Genomic DNA, 16,234 nt, shown 5'->3' with positions numbered 1-16,234 from the left:
CGACGACCACACTCAATCACGACGAAGACTCCGACGAGGCAGCCAACGAGGCAGAAGCATATCCGCACAGGTAGTACACAGGAGGATTCTAAAGACAAGCAGAAATGTTGCACTCAGAGCCGGTTATCCTTACTCAGGCGGCTTGTTCAGCTGACCAGCGCTTCCAACATTTTAGTTCGGTTGAATCCAATGCCTCATCATTCATATACCTCGCAGTTTCTTCGAATATTACCAAGAAACCTAGCGGCTCATCACCGCCATAAGACTGTGGAGCTCCAGACTTTCGCCCAGCACCAGTCACCACTAGAGCGTATATGCAGGCCAAGAGTCCACAGTCTACCCGATTCACAACGATCAAATTATGATGAACGTAATAAGCTCGGGGGCTGCTGCCACGAAGCCCGAAGCCGATATTTAACATCATGATTCACTACATGAACAAGCAAATTCAGTGATGGTAAAGCTTCACAGTGATCGAGCGACTCAATTACAGGAGGGTTCTGGGGAATCAGGAGGCTTCTCAGCTGCAACGCACCACTAGATTCAACGAAATCCTAATGATTTTGATAGATTGAAGAATGGTGGGCACCACTAATTGTACTGATCTAATTTCTTAAGAAAAAATACCTTTGGGTGAAATGAGGTGAAATGAGGCGAAGTGAGGACGCGGCCTCTCGATGAAAATATAACACTCGAACCCCAGACACGTCCACGACATTCTTCGTCCCTCAACGTTTCCCACATCTGCAAAAAGCTTCAGTTTTGCCGCAATCCCACTACTTCGGTAGCGTGATGGAGTTCGTTCCGCGCGCTGAACGTTCCTGACGTTCTTATATCCCCTTTCGCCAACAGCTCTAGCAATGAATCTGTTGAACTATCTCATCTTCCCCACAGTGAGAGTCATGGGGCCATCCTCTGGGGCCCTTGGCGGCTGCTGGTGACTGTGATCGCGTCAATCGCGGTCGGAGCCTCCGCAGTCGTGACACCCCTAGAGAACATGCCTGCGTTCGCCCCCTCTCTAGCCACAGAGAGATTGGTTGATACACCCCCTGATGAGATGACTGACCTCAGGCTAATAATATGATCAGCAACGATAATAACACCGACAACGAAGGCACACTGTCGGGTGTTCTAGAGGTGACCCCGATGACGATCCCCCGCCGCCCTAGTCCAGTGCAACAGGTTGAGGAAGCAGGATGCCCTTGAGGCTACCGCCGCCGTCCTGGAGAAGAATTTAAAGGAGGCGGTCGATAAGAACTTAGGCAACTCCAATTTGATCAGCCACGCACAGGGCCGGGACTTGACCTCCCTGAAGCGCTCGCCAAATGGCGTATCACGCAGCCACGTCGCAAAGGGAGTCCCGATGGAAGTCCGCGGTATACACCGGCCGCGATTTCTCCAGGCCCGAGAGAGAGAGGACTGGACGACCAGTGTCAATCTAGACGCCAGCTTGCAGCGGCTCAGACCAAGGTTGCCGAGCTCAAAGTAACCGTCCAAACCGTAACTGATGAGTGCGGGATGCTCCGAGAGGAGTCTGCCGACAACCGTCGTGTCCATACATTTCTCCTTTGCCATGGGCGGGGCGATTATCCCAACCTGGAAAACGATATGCCCATGCCTGATAACGACAACCCCCGGGCATCCTACCGGGCCGCTCTGAACGACATTGAACGGCTGGAGGCCATGGAAGTCGCGCATGAGCATCCAGGTGCCCAGATTGAGACAGGGGCCAGGACTGGCAACCACGCCAGCATGCTCGAGACCTGCATGCTGATATCGGTAGTTGATACGCTGCATGGGCAGTTGGAGCAGCTGGAGGGGGGCACTCTCAGGTCACGGACCTGGCTTGCGTCGTGTGTCTGGGAAAGGAGTACCGACGATAGCTCGGGGAGACGCGATTCGTCTTACAGAAGGCTCGAACCGTGGGTTCAATATTCCTGCTGAGGGCCCCCTGAGCATTTTTGATGTGTCGTCCTTGAGACTTGGACCCCCAGAAAGGTTTCCAGCTGATCTGCGAGAGATTCGTTCGATAACTCCGCTGGCGGGCCCGGAGGAAAGAACCCTATCGGCAGGATCCTCGCGCCAGGCCGAGGTGTTTGGACCGAGTATTATTCCCAGTGATGACAAAGCTCCGACACCATTAACGTTAACTTAGCACCCAGCATGGCCAGCACGGCCAGTACAGCACGCAGCCTATTGGGAGGAGTACAGTGGATTTTCTTACGTTTTCGACTCCCATTGGTCTACCGCCTAGTCTTCCGCTCCCAGAGGAAAGTTTACAGGTCAAGAAACCGCTATGAAAGTGAACTAAGATCATTATTCTTAAGAAGTCCAATTGGAATATGAACCAAGCTTAATCTACAAACTTAGAAAGCCATCTATTGAGCGCGTGATGCAAGCATAATGGAGTTGTTTGACGGGCAGAATATTATGTCATCACCGGTTAATCGAAGCCCTATGGAACGCCACTGTAGTTTTGAGGAACTGCAACAAAGAAAACGCCGAGATTATCTCTGGCGGATCGCTGCGATTGCCCGGCCATTGCCGAGTACGGGACCCACGGTGGAGCGGGTTGCGAGCCCAACCCTCCAGGTGTCGATGCCGCACGGGTTTCAACCCCTGCGATTCGTCAGCCTTCTCACTCGAAACCTAATTCAGCCCCGTCTCGATCACCTTGCGCATCAATACGCCCATGGTGGTGTCGCCAGATCCACCCTTTTCCAGCGCGTTTTTTCTTGCGGACCTCACGGCACCTCCCTTCCTCTCCTTTCGTGAAATCTTTGACGCCTATCGCCGACCTTCTCACCCAGCCGCGGGAGATCACCACCAGCTTGAGTTCAGCAATGTCCCGACTGTGACCCCTCTTTCTACGATCGTGGAGCGCGCCCCCCTCCCCCTGTCGGGAACTTTGAGGGATAGAAATACCCTGTTGACGACACTCTCGCGGTGACGATTCCCGATGACGATGGCGCCAACTGCCATGCGTGTTCTCGCCGCTCGGCCCATCGTGCTGAGTCTGGCTAAACTCATATTCCTCCTATTCTCTCACCTTCCGCTGGCGGCAGCCGCACCCACGCTATCGCTCTCCCACATCTCGCCACACCGCGACTCCGAACCCCCGAAAGAAGCCGACGACCCGAGTTTATGGCTGTACTTGGGTATTAGCGCAGCCCTCGTGTTGAGCGGCGGGGCGTTCGCGGGACTTACAATTGCATTGATGGGTCAAGATGAAGTTTATCTACAAGTGATCCAGACCTCCGGCGAGGCTTCTGAGAAAAAGAATGCGGGCAGTGTCTTGAATCTGCTCAAGCGGGGAAAGCACTGGGTCCTCGTCACTTTACTTCTCAGCAACGTGATCACGAATGAGACCTTGCCCATCGTGTTGGATCGGACCCTCGGCGGTGGATGGCCAGCGGTCCTTGGAAGTACAGCCTTGATTGTGATTTTCGGGGAGATCGTCCCTCAATCGATCTGTGTCCGTTACGGTCTACCTATTGGGGCATGGATGGCACCTTGTGTGCTGATTCTCATGTACGTCATGTCCCCAGTGGCCTGGCCAGTCGCCAAGCTGCTCGACAAGCTGCTCGGCGAAGACCACGGCACCATTTACAAGAAAGCCGGATTGAAAACCCTCGTCACCCTGCACAAGACCCTAGGCGAGGCTGGAGAACAACTCAACTCCGATGAAGTCACAATCATCAGTGCTGTACTCGATTTGAAAGAGAAATCTGTGGGCAGTATTATGACGCCGATGGAAGATGTATTCACCATGTCTGCCGACACTGTCCTCGACGAAAGAACCATGGACTTGATTTTGTCCCAAGGTTATTCTCGCATTCCCATCCACGCACCCGACAACCCCAAGAACTTTGTGGGCATGCTTCTTGTGAAGATGCTTATCACCTACGACCCTGAAGATTGCAAACGTGTCCGTGAATTTGCGTTGGCCACCCTGCCAGAGACACGTCCCGAAACTAGTTGTCTTGACATAGTCAACTTCTTTCAAGAAGGAAAATCGCATATGGTGCTTGTTTCTGAGTATCCAAGCGAGGATCGGGGGGCCCTCGGTGTGGTCACCCTTGAAGATGTTATTGAAGAATTGATCGGAGAGTAGGTTGCACCTCATCCTGGCTGGTCCTTTTTGTCTGAGAAGTTACTGACTATGAGAACAGAGAGATTATTGACGAATCTGACGTCTTTATTGACGTCCACAAAGCGATTCGTCGCATGGCACCCGCACCCAAAAGCCGAGTTCCCAAGGGAAAAATTGTCGAAGAGCCACCCACGGCGGGCTCTCTTGTAGATGGAGAGCTGATCGACTTGGATAGGGAGACACCGTCCTCCGCTCGAAGAAGTTCTTACGACCTCATGCGCCGACGCAGCTCTGTCGAAGCTCCTCCTCCTCGTTTCCAACTCCGCAAACAGAATGCCGATAGTTCTTCAAACCCCACAGATGCCTGGATTACCCAAAGAGGCGCCACAGATGAGATTCGAGAACATTTGAAACACCTTGGTCCGTCAAATCTCGCGAGTCGGCCACGTTCCACTCGCTATAGTGCAGTGAAAATCAAGCACAGCGGAGCCTCACCCTCTCTATCTGCTCAAACTGACTTCGAATCCGGGCAAAGTATATCTGACTCCCAGCGTCTAATCACTTTAGCTGGCTTTCAAGGTGGAATCGGAGCAGGCCTCGTTAGCTCCGGGGCGGACGCCAAAGATGGAGCTCATGCTTTGAAACTTGGATATGGCACTATTTCCTCCCATGACAATGTCACCAAGAGCACAAATGCCCAACAGTATAAGGACCTTCCGCAGGTCTCCATTCCTGAAGCTGTTCGTGAAGAGCGCGAGGATCTCACCCGTTCCGCCTCTACTAGCAAGAGCAAGAGCAGCAGCGCCACAGGAAGCATCAGATCAACGGATTCCAAGTCTGCTGAGTTTGTCTACCACCTTCGTGGACCAACTCGCAGCGGCAGCATTACAGAACAAATCGTGGACGTGAACGGCATCCGAAAAGTCGTCCTCCACGCCAATTGCAGCAGTTCTTCTGAAGGCGAGGCTCGAACACCTTCTCGTAAAACTGGAAGCTCCTCCCCTCTCTCCATAAAGACAGTACTACAGATACAACCGGCCCGCATTATTCAGCGCATGAGTCTCAATCCCATGCCAAGAAACGTCGACGCAAAAAGAAGCATGGCAATCATCACAAGTCAACAGGTGCTGATGGCGCTGCAGAGGATCGACCCCTTCTGCAGTAAACCTAGAGCAACCAGGATCCGCCGACACAAATAGCTGGTGCACTGTTACCGTTTACCGGAGGTGAGGCGACGGAGGATCAACTTCTCTTTGGAATGAAGCCAAAACGCGAAAGTAAACCCACTTGTCGCCCCAACAGATGAACGGCCCTCGATCTCCGGGAGGCGACACTGGTGCAGAATACGCAATCTCCCTTTTCAGGCTCCTCCGGCTCAAATATGAGACCCCACTGTTCCTTCGAAATTCATTGATCCAGAATTCGTAGGAAAGACGACAGTTCCATCCCACAGCCAGTCATGCAATGAAGAAGAAACCAAAAACAAGAGGAACAAAATGAAGATGACAACAGATCGAGCTCTCGCCCACATAATATCCAGCAATCGAAAAGTTGGAGACGAAGCTGCAGAGTCCCTCTATTCATCTTTGAATCAAACAGATCGAATGAAAGCTCGCCAAATAAACTTTCGGTCGCCTAATTCCCTAGAGGCGAAGCTATAGAGAATTGATTCCTCTCTTCTTCGAAGCGAAAAAAAGTAGGAGAGAGAAAAGGAAGGTTTCGCCAAAACAAATATCCACTTCAACCGAAAATCCTGGAGACTAGGCTGCAGAAGATCAATTCCCCTCTAGTTCATCTGCGGCAATACCGAGCCGAAAAAGGTCAGCCTATATCAATCCATTTCTTTCCACTGAAGGATGTGCTAACTCATGACTAGGTGTACAAAACACAAACCGCCTTTTTAAATACAAATTGATCTCACCGGGCAGCCCAAAGCCTCGTGTATTCCTTTCGGGCTCTAATGTTGCGCTGGGTCGCCTGCACGTCGATTCCTTCGTTTTCGTTTTGAAACTTTCTTATAATTTTTTACTTTTCATTTGCCGCTGGTATTCAAGCCGGCACATTATTTGTATATCTGCTTCCTTAACATTTATTGTTTCTATGTTTGCCACAGTGTGTCTTTCATACCCTGCACATGGCTTTTAAATTGGTTTCTGTGGGCTCAGGTCTCAATTTGTTCAACATTCTTGCCAAGATCTATCTTAGATGCAGTTCTCGGGTTTTCACTGTCTTCATTTCCAGAATGCACCGTCCAAGCGAAGCGATGCTCACGCTCACTCGATACGTTGCATTATTTTCAGGCACATTCCTTAACTCTTCGAGATTGTAGAAAATTAGAGTAGGTCGTGTTACAATTTATCATGGCGAGTGCAGAATAGGCTATACCCCCCCCACGGCGGCGGGTCGGAAGCTGCTAGCTGGCGAGGGTGGTTTGCTGTCAAGAGACCACCCAGATGCCAGAATTGCCTCCCGAAATATGCACGTTCTTGTACTACCGGCCGATTTCCATGTCATTTTTCAGGCGCACCGACTCAAATTAAGAGTATTTTCTTTGATAGCTTATATAAATACTCTTCAGCTATTGACTTGAATTCCAGAGAGCTAATTTCAGGCTATAGGGGACACTCAAAATCGACATGGTTGACGGATGACCAATATCTATTCTAAAATCCGGCGTAGTGCTGGATGTTAGGAGACTGTCAGATATTAACTTGTCTGTAGCACTGTCTAGGTTTGTAGGACACGTGAGCAATAATATTGCCATACATGAACATTCACTAGGTTTAAGTTATTCTTAAGGCGACAGAATTTCGCTAACCGAATTCGGTGTCGGTCCTCGCAGAGCAGAAAGAATTATCTCCCCAGCTTCCTATAGACTGTCCACCCCTTTCTAAATGGGAGTTGCAAGTGTACACAAGGTAAAGAATGATGACGGAGTAAGAATCAAATTGGAATATCAAGACTAAACACATGCTTTTCCTGTAAAACAATCACCAAACCGAAAAATTCATCAATGCGCCACGAGTATGCAGACGTCTAGACATGCTTCCACAACATGAAAAATTCAAATCATCAACAGATATTGCACGTATATCCCGTCGTAAGATACAGAGTTCGGAGACGGGGATTAGGAGGCCACGATAAAAACGTGCGGGTTGAAAACCTCCGATGAAGAAGAAGGCGAAGCTAACCTGCGCGGGAAAAGAGGACCTCATCGGCGATATCATGTTCGGCATCACAAGAGATCAGATGATATAACCGGCGCTGGGGGGGTGGCCGGTCACTGCGGGAGCTGGTCGCTGGATGCTTGAAGTCCAGTGAGGCAAGGTGTTTGTCAAGCGGACCAAAATTGGCTTCAAGAGCGGTCGTGCTGGCCGTTGAGAAGGGCATAGCAGTTGCAACGATCACTGGAGAAGGGGATCGCGGAAGTGCTTCTGGTGGTTGTTTTGTCTCTCGAGGCGGGCGTGGTACCGGTTTTCGGAACGAAGTGCGCGAGTCCGTTCGCGGCGCTCCGAAGTCAAAACAGTCTGTTTCTGGTGATCCGTGGCACCGATCATGCCTGTACCGCCATTGGCACGAGAGATGAGGGCGCGGTTTTGATTGCGACCACGGGGCTTGTCCTCCTCTTGAATCTCTCCGTTCTCAATAGCCAGTTGGCGAACAGCTCGTTCGTCGGCGGTAGGGTAGCTGTGCAGGTTCTGGCGATAGTATTTGGCGAGCGAACGGTGACCAACACTCTTGCCGGACGGGAGATGGAGTTCATACTCGTCTTGGTAGATGAGAGGTGCTTTCCGGTGCGAATCGACTTCATCATCGTCAACAGATGATGCATCAGTCTCCCATCCATCGTCGTCTCCGTCCGAGCCCTTCACCTTGACGCCACCGGCATCGGCCATATCCTCATCCTCGTCATCATCCTCTCCATCAGAGTAGGTGCTGCGGAAGTCGTAATACTGGCCAATTTCAATTTGCTCCTCCTCAGCTTCAAAAGCGATCATGCAGTGACCCTTGTCGCGCATGTGGGTGCGAGCTCCCTCTGCGTTGTTTCGGATTGCGTGGCAGTAGAGGCATTCGTGGTTCTCAGTGATCTTGCGGTACAGATAGTGGATGAGGCCGTCGAGGTCAATCAAGTAATTCTGTTCGGGGACAAACATGCCATGAGCTTTGTACATATGCTCGACATTGGCCTGCGCATCGGCGGAGTCGGCCAAGCAGAAGAGGCACCGGGATACCGAGTACTCGGTCTTGTCGTTTTGCATCTCCTCATCCTCATCCTCTTCCTGAATAGTGGCAGCCTTCATACTATCTGTCACCTTGGCAACATCGTTCTCGTTGGATTTGCTGACCGGCTCTCCCATAGAGAACGCGGAGCTTAGAACCGACGCATCGTCACCCTCCTTCTTCAGGCGAGCTTCGCGCTGCTTGTGCTTGGAGCTCTTGATGTGGTTCTGGTATGAGTTTTCGCTGAAGAAAGTCTTCTGGCAGGGGTGGCAGGTCTTCTCAAAAGAGGCTTTGGCGGCTGCCTCGCTTGAGTTTGCTTTGGCGACAAGGACCTTCTCGCTAAATACTTCGAGGGACACTGGCGGAAGAGAGGCGATACGGCGCTTCATGTTGTACAAGCTGTAAATATTAGTTTCAGTCAGTGTCGCAGTAGTATTTGATTTATGAAATCCCCACTTACTGCCAGTCCTTTCGCATATGATCTCTCTGCGCATCGCTGCGGTGGAAGGCAACGAGACAGGTGTTGCAAGTGTAGGGAAGGTTGGCAGCAGAGCTGCTAGCCTGCTGGGTGGTGGTCGACATGTTGATGTTTGTCGCCAAATATCGTGGAGAGTCGAAAGATCGGGTCGACACTTGATGTGAAAAAGTAAGTGTGGAGCGAAGTTTTTATCGCTGGCGGGGTATGATGAAAGTTCCGTTTCGCAAGTCGATTTTTCGCTTGGTTCAAGAGGCGGACCCGGAAAAAATGCTGTGAAGCCGGGGACAACAGTAGATAAATCGCCGACGCTATCAGGTAGTCGTCAAGTAAAGGGAAAATAAAATGTATTTGATAGAACTTGGGATTTGATTTGCAAGCAACGCTTATCAAACGAACCGCACAGAATGGAAAGATGGCGCTTTTCCTCATAGGACTGCGCTAAGCCTCATTGGGTAAATATGCGAAACCATACCGCCTTATCCTGCACGTGATACCCGGACAAAGGTGGATCCGCTTTGTGATGCCTCAGGTGGAAGGACCGATGATATCAGGTGAGCTGAGCCTCTACTCTCGCAGCATGCATCTTTGACCGGTAGTCATTATCAGGTCCTGAAGATCCGTCGAGCTATTTGTGATCTCCTTTAGCCTGGCTATGCGACGACCTTTTACACGATGACCAGGCTCCGCGGAGCTTCTCTCGACAATCCGGACATCGCGCAGCCGGGCGGCGGCGGCGAACGCCCTCAATACTCTCGGTCCAAGATACCACCAAATGCGCCCGAAGTCGTTGTCCAGAACACTATTGAGCTTTCAGATTCATCAAGGGTCTTACCGTGGTATCGGGATGAACGTCGGCGGCGATTTAATGTGCTAGTGCGAAGGTATGTGCTCGGTAGCGCCGAGTATTGACGTGGCTGATGGACCTTCCTCCCCCCGGTGTCATGATGCTAATTCAATACTCAACAATAGGTACAAAAACCAGTTACTCCATGGGTGTGATGACCCGGGATGTCGGACTCCAACCTGCGCCAGTCGACGCCGAAGAGTAAGCGAAGGCCCGTATCGTCGGTACACAGAACTCAGCGCGCGAACCCTCGCCTGCTACCTCGCCAGTCAGGAGGATGCTGAGAGTGGACTTTGTTGCAACAACCCGAGGTACTCGTCTGAGTTGACAATCCATGATTATCATCGTATCTCCCTCCAACGATCTCGTGCCTTTCAGGTGCAGGCTGCGGCTGCGACTGCGGCGGAAAAAGGCAACGTTTCCCAACCCCAGCATGCTCAAACCGATGGTCCCGATTTCCACACAGGAGCGAGTGCTGTCCAAACAGGTGAATTGGCTGCTCCGGGTGATGCTGGACGCCCGGCTGCCCAGGATGTACACCCGAGTACCTACAACTTTCAGGACCTTAACTATACTGCGGAACAACCACTCAAAGATCCGAAATCCTTTACTCAAAACCTTTTCGATACATTATCTCTACGCATGGTTGAATGGCTGCCACTACGACGGACAACCGAACCTTTGCCGTCGAGGAAACAGCCAGAAACACATCCAGAAAGCATTGAGGCAACGAACCCCGGGAAACGACAAGACATAGAAAAAGATAAAACGAAACTAAATGGCAGCCAATCCACTCCTTCGCATGCCCAAAACCCTCCGCCACGCACCCCTTCATCACGAACTTCTGGAACCCAAGCCTCTGCAGTGGAGCTAAAATTTCAAAACCAGCACGTGAAGCGACTTTCTATCACTGAAGTGGATCACTGGCGGCAGTCACCGCGGTCTAGCTTGGAGGAAAAGAAATGTCCCGAATATAAGAACCGCAAGTTGTCAATCAACTCGCATCTTGCTCCAAATGAGTTTGCCAGCATGCCTTCCCCGCCCGCGTTGAAACATCGCGCGCAAAAGCATCGCGGAAGGTCAGGGGATATAGACAGCACACGTCCCAAAGAGCGGTCTAAGAATCAGCGACGTGTTTCTTGGGACAGCGAAAAGCTTTTGGGTCAGGCTGCTATCTCCGCAAGCCCAGGAAATCCTCAATTGCCGCCTCCTCAACCGGATATTGATGTCGATACCCCAACAAATCGCAAACCAAAATCGAGTTCCATGCGTCGTACGGCAGATGTGACGCCACTGGCCCAGTCTGTGACGCATTTCACTCCAGATATTATTAATGGCCTTAGCCAGATCATGATTGCGTCCGAGGAAGATGCAGAGAACTGGCGAGAAGAACTCGACCGCATCCAATCTATGGGTAGCTTTGACAACCCGGACTGGAGGTTTGCAACCCCTCGCCAGCGTCAGGTCTTTCCTTTCGTTGCCCAAAGCGTCTATTTCGTCTTCAGCAGTACCAGGCAGATTTTACGTTCTTTTGGAAAAGATACACTGGAGCTGGGCACAGCAACCAACAATATTAACAAACGACTGGATATTCCAAAACTTCGAGAATCCCTGCAGCGCCTTTTTACCATCTGCCCCTGGGACATTGCGTTGCACAGTCTATGGAGTGCCCTGGATAAGCTCTTCGTGCCTCCGGACGAGTTTACTGCGTCTAGCCGACCTTCTCGCCGTTCATCCCGCAATTCCACAATTGCCAGCGTTGCTCCGGTCGTACGGCGACTTTCCGAATCTCCCAGCGAAGACCCCTTGTCTGACGCAGATGCCGCTTATATTGCCACCATCACCTTCTTTGTTTTGATTAGCTCGGTCCCAGATCTTGATGTTGGCACCTGGCGTGGTATTCTTCGTATGCGTGCTGCTGGTACAGTTGCCTCTTCTGCCGATATGGAAAAACTATCGCCCGAGTATGCTCAGCAAGCCGTGGAAGCGACCGATCGTCTAGAACATGAACTAGGCCTTCGCCTAATCAATCGTCTTGTCCGTGCTCTTACCGCCAGGCTCGCTTATCACGAGATATCCAAAGCTCGTCAAGTCTATAGCCTTGACCTACCCAAGCAACGACGGCTGAATGTGCTTGATCGTATTGTGGACCATCTTAGCGAACACCAACCTCTCAAAGACTCGGAGATCGACAGTACATCCACTTATTCTACTGGCCCCATCCCTCTCATCGTGGAATGGCTCAGAACGCTCTTCCTCCGAGAATGGGATGGCAATCCAGAGATGGCTCGCAGCAGTGCCGCCGGAGGCGCAATACAGATCTTGGCTTTGATGTACAAGGAACGAAATCGGCTGGGCCTTTTCCCTGAGGACTTCCAGACTCCCATCCTCGCAGAGCGACTGGATCCTCTCGAGATGCCAGTTTCCTGGGTGGGAAATGTATCAAACAACCGCACGATTCACCTCCTATCATACTCTTTCCTCTTCCCCCCGTCTTTCCTGGTCATATATTTCAGAGCCCTCAACTACTCGGCAATGTCTAAATACTACGAGGCAGCTATGACCACCACGCGACATGTCACTCAAACTGCCTTTGGCAGCATTTCGGTCCTGGATGACGCGGCACTCTTAGCGCGCATGAAAATTTCAATGTCGACGTTTCTTGTTCTTGTCGTCCGGCGAGACAGTGTTCTGACGGATGCTCTGAATCAGCTCTGGCGGCGAGAAAGGCGGGAGCTTATGCGGCCACTCAAGGTTCAGATGGGTATGGATGAAGGAGAGGAAGGGTTGGATCACGGCGGTGTTCAGCAAGAATTCTTCCGGGTGCTCATGGCCGAAGCTCTCGACCCATCCTACGGCATGTTCACCATGGATAGCCGGCATCGTATCTCCTGGTTCCGGCCTTGCTCTTGGGAACCGCTCTACAAGTTTGAGCTTCTCGGGCTTTTGATGTCTATCGCCGTGTACAATGGTCTCACACTCCCGATCAACTTCCCGGTTGCGTTCTACCGCAAGCTGCTGGGACTCAAGGTGAAGCATCTTGACCATATCCGCGATGGATGGCCGGAACTCACTCAGGGTCTTGACTCACTTCTCACTTGGAAGGATGGCGATGTGAGCGACATTTTTATGCGTACCTACGAATTCAGCTTCGAATCTGTAGGCAGCGTGGAGACAGTTGACATGCAAAAGGTCGGTCGCGACGAAGCGTGGCCTACCACCCGAGCGCCGAGTGGATGTCCTTTGGAAGCAGTTGCAGCGTGGCCTGACGGTTCTCATTACCGTGATCTAGCAACGGTTAGCCCTCCATCACCCATGGCGGGTGAAGCGGCCGATCCACTCAGCCCTTCTGCCTCGGGCGAGGCCGCAAAGTTCATGCAGTCTCTGCCTCTTCAATCACCCACACCTCCTGCTGATGAGGCACCCCTTGTGACGAATCAGAATCGCACCCAGTTTGTCAAAGATTATATCTTTTGGCTTACTGACAAGTCGATTCGACTACAGTTTGAGGCGTTCCTTCGGGGCTTTCACACATGTCTCGATCGATCAGCCCTGTCAGTCTTCACTCCAGAGGCACTTAAGACTGTCGTTGAAGGACTTCAAGAGATTGACGTCAAGGAACTCGAGAACCACGCTCGATACGAGGGTGGATTCGGGCCCGATCATCGTCTCATCCGCGACTTCTGGGGCGTGGTGCAGCAGTATCCGTCGGAGAAAAAGGCGCAGCTCCTGGAATTCGTCACAGCCAGTGACCGGATTCCCGTCAACGGTATCCCGAGTATTATGTTCGTGATCCAGAAAAATGGCGTTGGAGACCTGGTAAGCAATCAACCTTCTGCTGAAAATGTCTTGACAATTGTACTAATCTTGTTCTTAGCGCCTTCCGACCAGTCTGACGTGCTTCGGCCGTCTCCTGCTGCCCGAGTACTCGTCCAAGGATGCACTGGCCGAGAAGCTGGACAAGGCACTTGAAAACGCACGAGGATTTGGTGTTGCGTAAGAGTGATTTGTTTGGAGAACGGTATTGATCTATGCATACCCATTTCTTCGGTCTACATATATTTTCCCCCCTCACAGGAATGAACAAAAGCATGATGACCATCAACGAGTGCAATAGGTGCAGGCCACCCAAATATAGGGAACATCGTAGTCCATATCACTTCACAATCCTCGGCGAACTTTGCTAATCCTAGCTGAGATAAAAAACCTTGCAAAAACCACGTGGGGGTCAAATACCAACCAAGCGAATCAGACGGGGGTAGATTTCCAGCGGCCCCAGCTTGGCCGTGTGGTTCGCCGTGAGGGAAAGTGGCGACCACCCAAATATGCAGAGGCGGAGTGGTACCCTCCGACTCTGACTCTTCGCAACTGCTGCGCTGCCCCTGCCTATTCTTCTTCCTGAATCCGCCTGTTCAATTACCTTCGCTAGGTGCGTCCTGAACAGCTGGACTTGTCATTCTACTCTCGGTAGGCATTCTGCCCTCTCTGCGCTGATTCTTGTGCGCGCCCCGTACTCGCCCAACTTCCCGCTGCCCCACGTTTCCCGATAAGAGTCACTGCAGGGTCCTTGCGATTGAAGCTTCGTGCGACAGGGCTGACAGCATTCTCTATCAGCCGTCATTTCAATTTGCTTCCAATTCACAATCAGCCATGGCGCCCATCATCCACGCCGTTCGCCACGCCCAGGTACGTCAGGAGTCCATACCTCTCCATGATCAATATGCAAGGTTCCGGCACCAAAACTTCCCAAAACTTCTTCATCTTTCTCGTCTATCGCAGGTGTATGCTGCCGGTGGACGAATGTACTCGCGATATCTTTTTCTACGAGCAATTGAATTAACCATGGATCCTGCCAGGGCGTCCACAACCTTTGCACCGCCAACCACGTCGTCCCCGATCCCCTCCTCACCGACCTCGGCCACGAGCAATGCGCCAAGCTGCGCGAGACTTTCCCTCTCCACGCCCAGGTCGACCTGGTGACTGCATCGCCTCTTCGCCGCACCATCTACACGGCCCTTGAGAGCTTCGGGCCTGTCTTCGAGTCCCACCCAGACATGAAGCTGATTGCCCTGCCGGACACCCAGGAGACGTCCGATGTGCCCTGCGATACCGGAAGTGAGCCACAGGCTCTGCAGGAGGAGTTTGCGGGGAAGCCCGTTGACCTGCAACTGGTGCATGATGGGTGGAATACCAAGGTGTGTCGCTATCTCGGCGGCGAGACTCTAAAACGCCACATCGCTAACCGGGTACGTACGAATTAGAACGGCCGCTATGCGCCGACCAACCATGCTCTCAAGGAGCGCGCGCGTGCTGCGCGGCGCTGGTTGAAAGCTCGGCCCGAAAAGGAAATTGTTCTCGTCACCCACGGCGGGTTCCTGCACTACTTCACCGAGGACTGGGAGGACAGCAGCCAGTACCAGGGTACGTAACACGGCGACTGTGGTCGCGTGCTTAAGGGATCATGACTGACCACCGTTATCTGCAGGCACCGGCTGGACCAACACCGAGTACCGGACCTACACGTTCTCTGATGAGGCGCACAGCGACGATCTGGAGGGCGCTGCGGTGGATGGCGACAACGCCAGTCTTGTCGAGACACTCGAGTCTCGGAAACGGCGTGGCAAGGTTGGTCCTGGCCCTGACCGCGAGCAGCAGAAGACATTGTACAAGCTCGGCACCCAGGGCTGGGATGATCAGGGTCTGCAAATGAGCACGGAGGAGCGGGATGCCGCCAAGGTGCCCGAAGGAAAAGAGGTCAACGGTGTCCGGATATAGGGCCTGCGGACCATATCATCTACACGGGCTGTGGTGCATTGGATCACATTGAACATTGGCATTGTTTCTTTTGCGGGATTGCATTGTCACGTACATGGACAGAGATGGATCGAGATAGAAATAGATCCTCGATTGATTGGTGGGATTCAAATAGAACAAAAGTTAACAACTACGAATGATTGAATTTCTTGTCTCTCTTTGTACGGCTCTGAGTGTCCCTGGTCTATTATTATCGCTTTTAAACAGCCGTCTCAGGACCAACAATCGAACAACGGTCTACAAGACTGTTCTTCCGGTCCGGCTTGTCTCTCGTTTCGAATATCCCGCGGCGTCTTTCAGAGAATGGGGTTCACAATGCGTTTCCTTGCTGATCTCGAGATAATCCGATACAGACTCGACGAGGATTTGAACGACGATATTCTTTGCCGAAAGCGTCTCGCTGTGAATCATTCTGCCCCGGGTGGCTATATAATGCCGGTCAGTTCCCTTGAAGTAGATTCCAAAAATCAATCAGCAACCAGCAAATAGATCGACGGACAAACCCTCTCTGTGGGGGAGCGGCTCGCTTGCGAGCGGATACCCAACCATATGTCTTTGAGCATCTCTCCTACCATGTAGAAGAACCAACGTGAATATGCTGGTCTCGCCGCCACTTCGTCACTTGTCCCGAATCCACGTCTAGGTATCGGGTGGGTTCCTCCTTCATCGGGCACTGTTACTGATAGCTGCTTCTAACACAGACACGGATATCCTAGACTTCGGGTGGATTGTCGACTTCTTTGGTCTTCATCAAAACAAAACGCAGCTAAGCTCTATTCTGATC

The 16,234-nt window shown here is 51.9% G+C and overlaps 5 protein-coding genes across 5 annotated transcripts; 3 read left to right on the top strand and 2 right to left on the bottom strand.

The window, feature by feature from the left end:
• Positions 1-1,131: 1,131 nt before the first annotated feature.
• On the bottom strand, positions 1,132-1,797 carry N7482_004440 (uncharacterized protein; the record flags this gene model as incomplete). The annotated part of the gene is made up of 1 exon (XM_056686565.1): positions 1,132-1,797. The coding sequence occupies one exon, from the start codon at positions 1,795-1,797 to the stop codon at positions 1,132-1,134; it is 666 nt and encodes a 221-aa protein (XP_056545307.1).
• A 1,168-nt stretch (positions 1,798-2,965) lies between these two features.
• N7482_004439 (putative DUF21 and CBS domain protein (Mam3)) lies at positions 2,966-5,258 on the top strand (the record flags this gene model as incomplete). Its single annotated transcript, XM_056686564.1, has 3 exons — positions 2,966-4,110; positions 4,173-5,074; positions 5,122-5,258. The coding sequence occupies 3 exons, from the start codon at positions 2,966-2,968 to the stop codon at positions 5,256-5,258; spliced, it is 2,184 nt and encodes a 727-aa protein (XP_056545306.1).
• A 2,239-nt stretch (positions 5,259-7,497) lies between these two features.
• N7482_004438 (putative C2H2 finger domain protein) lies at positions 7,498-8,896 on the bottom strand (the record flags this gene model as incomplete). The annotated part of the gene is made up of 2 exons (XM_056686563.1): positions 7,498-8,713; positions 8,775-8,896. The coding sequence occupies 2 exons, from the start codon at positions 8,894-8,896 to the stop codon at positions 7,498-7,500; spliced, it is 1,338 nt and encodes a 445-aa protein (XP_056545305.1).
• Positions 8,897-9,464: 568 nt separating this feature from the next.
• N7482_004437 (HECT domain protein) lies at positions 9,465-13,636 on the top strand (the record flags this gene model as incomplete). Its single annotated transcript, XM_056686562.1, has 3 exons — positions 9,465-9,673; positions 9,762-13,455; positions 13,514-13,636. 3 exons carry the CDS (start codon positions 9,465-9,467, stop codon positions 13,634-13,636), a joined length of 4,026 nt encoding a protein of 1,341 aa, XP_056545304.1.
• Positions 13,637-14,286: 650 nt separating this feature from the next.
• Positions 14,287-15,411, top strand: N7482_004436 (uncharacterized protein; the record flags this gene model as incomplete). The annotated part of the gene is made up of 4 exons (XM_056686561.1): positions 14,287-14,322; positions 14,493-14,831; positions 14,898-15,057; positions 15,122-15,411. 4 exons carry the CDS (start codon positions 14,287-14,289, stop codon positions 15,409-15,411), a joined length of 825 nt encoding a protein of 274 aa, XP_056545303.1.
• Positions 15,412-16,234: the final 823 nt, after the last annotated feature.

The sequence above is a fragment of the Penicillium canariense genome (assembly GCF_028826845.1).
Source record: "Penicillium canariense strain IBT 26290 chromosome Unknown utg000002l_segment0_segment0, whole genome shotgun sequence".
NCBI classification, from domain to species: domain Eukaryota; kingdom Fungi; phylum Ascomycota; class Eurotiomycetes; order Eurotiales; family Aspergillaceae; genus Penicillium; species Penicillium canariense.
This window is presented reverse-complemented; position numbering and strand designations above follow the sequence as displayed.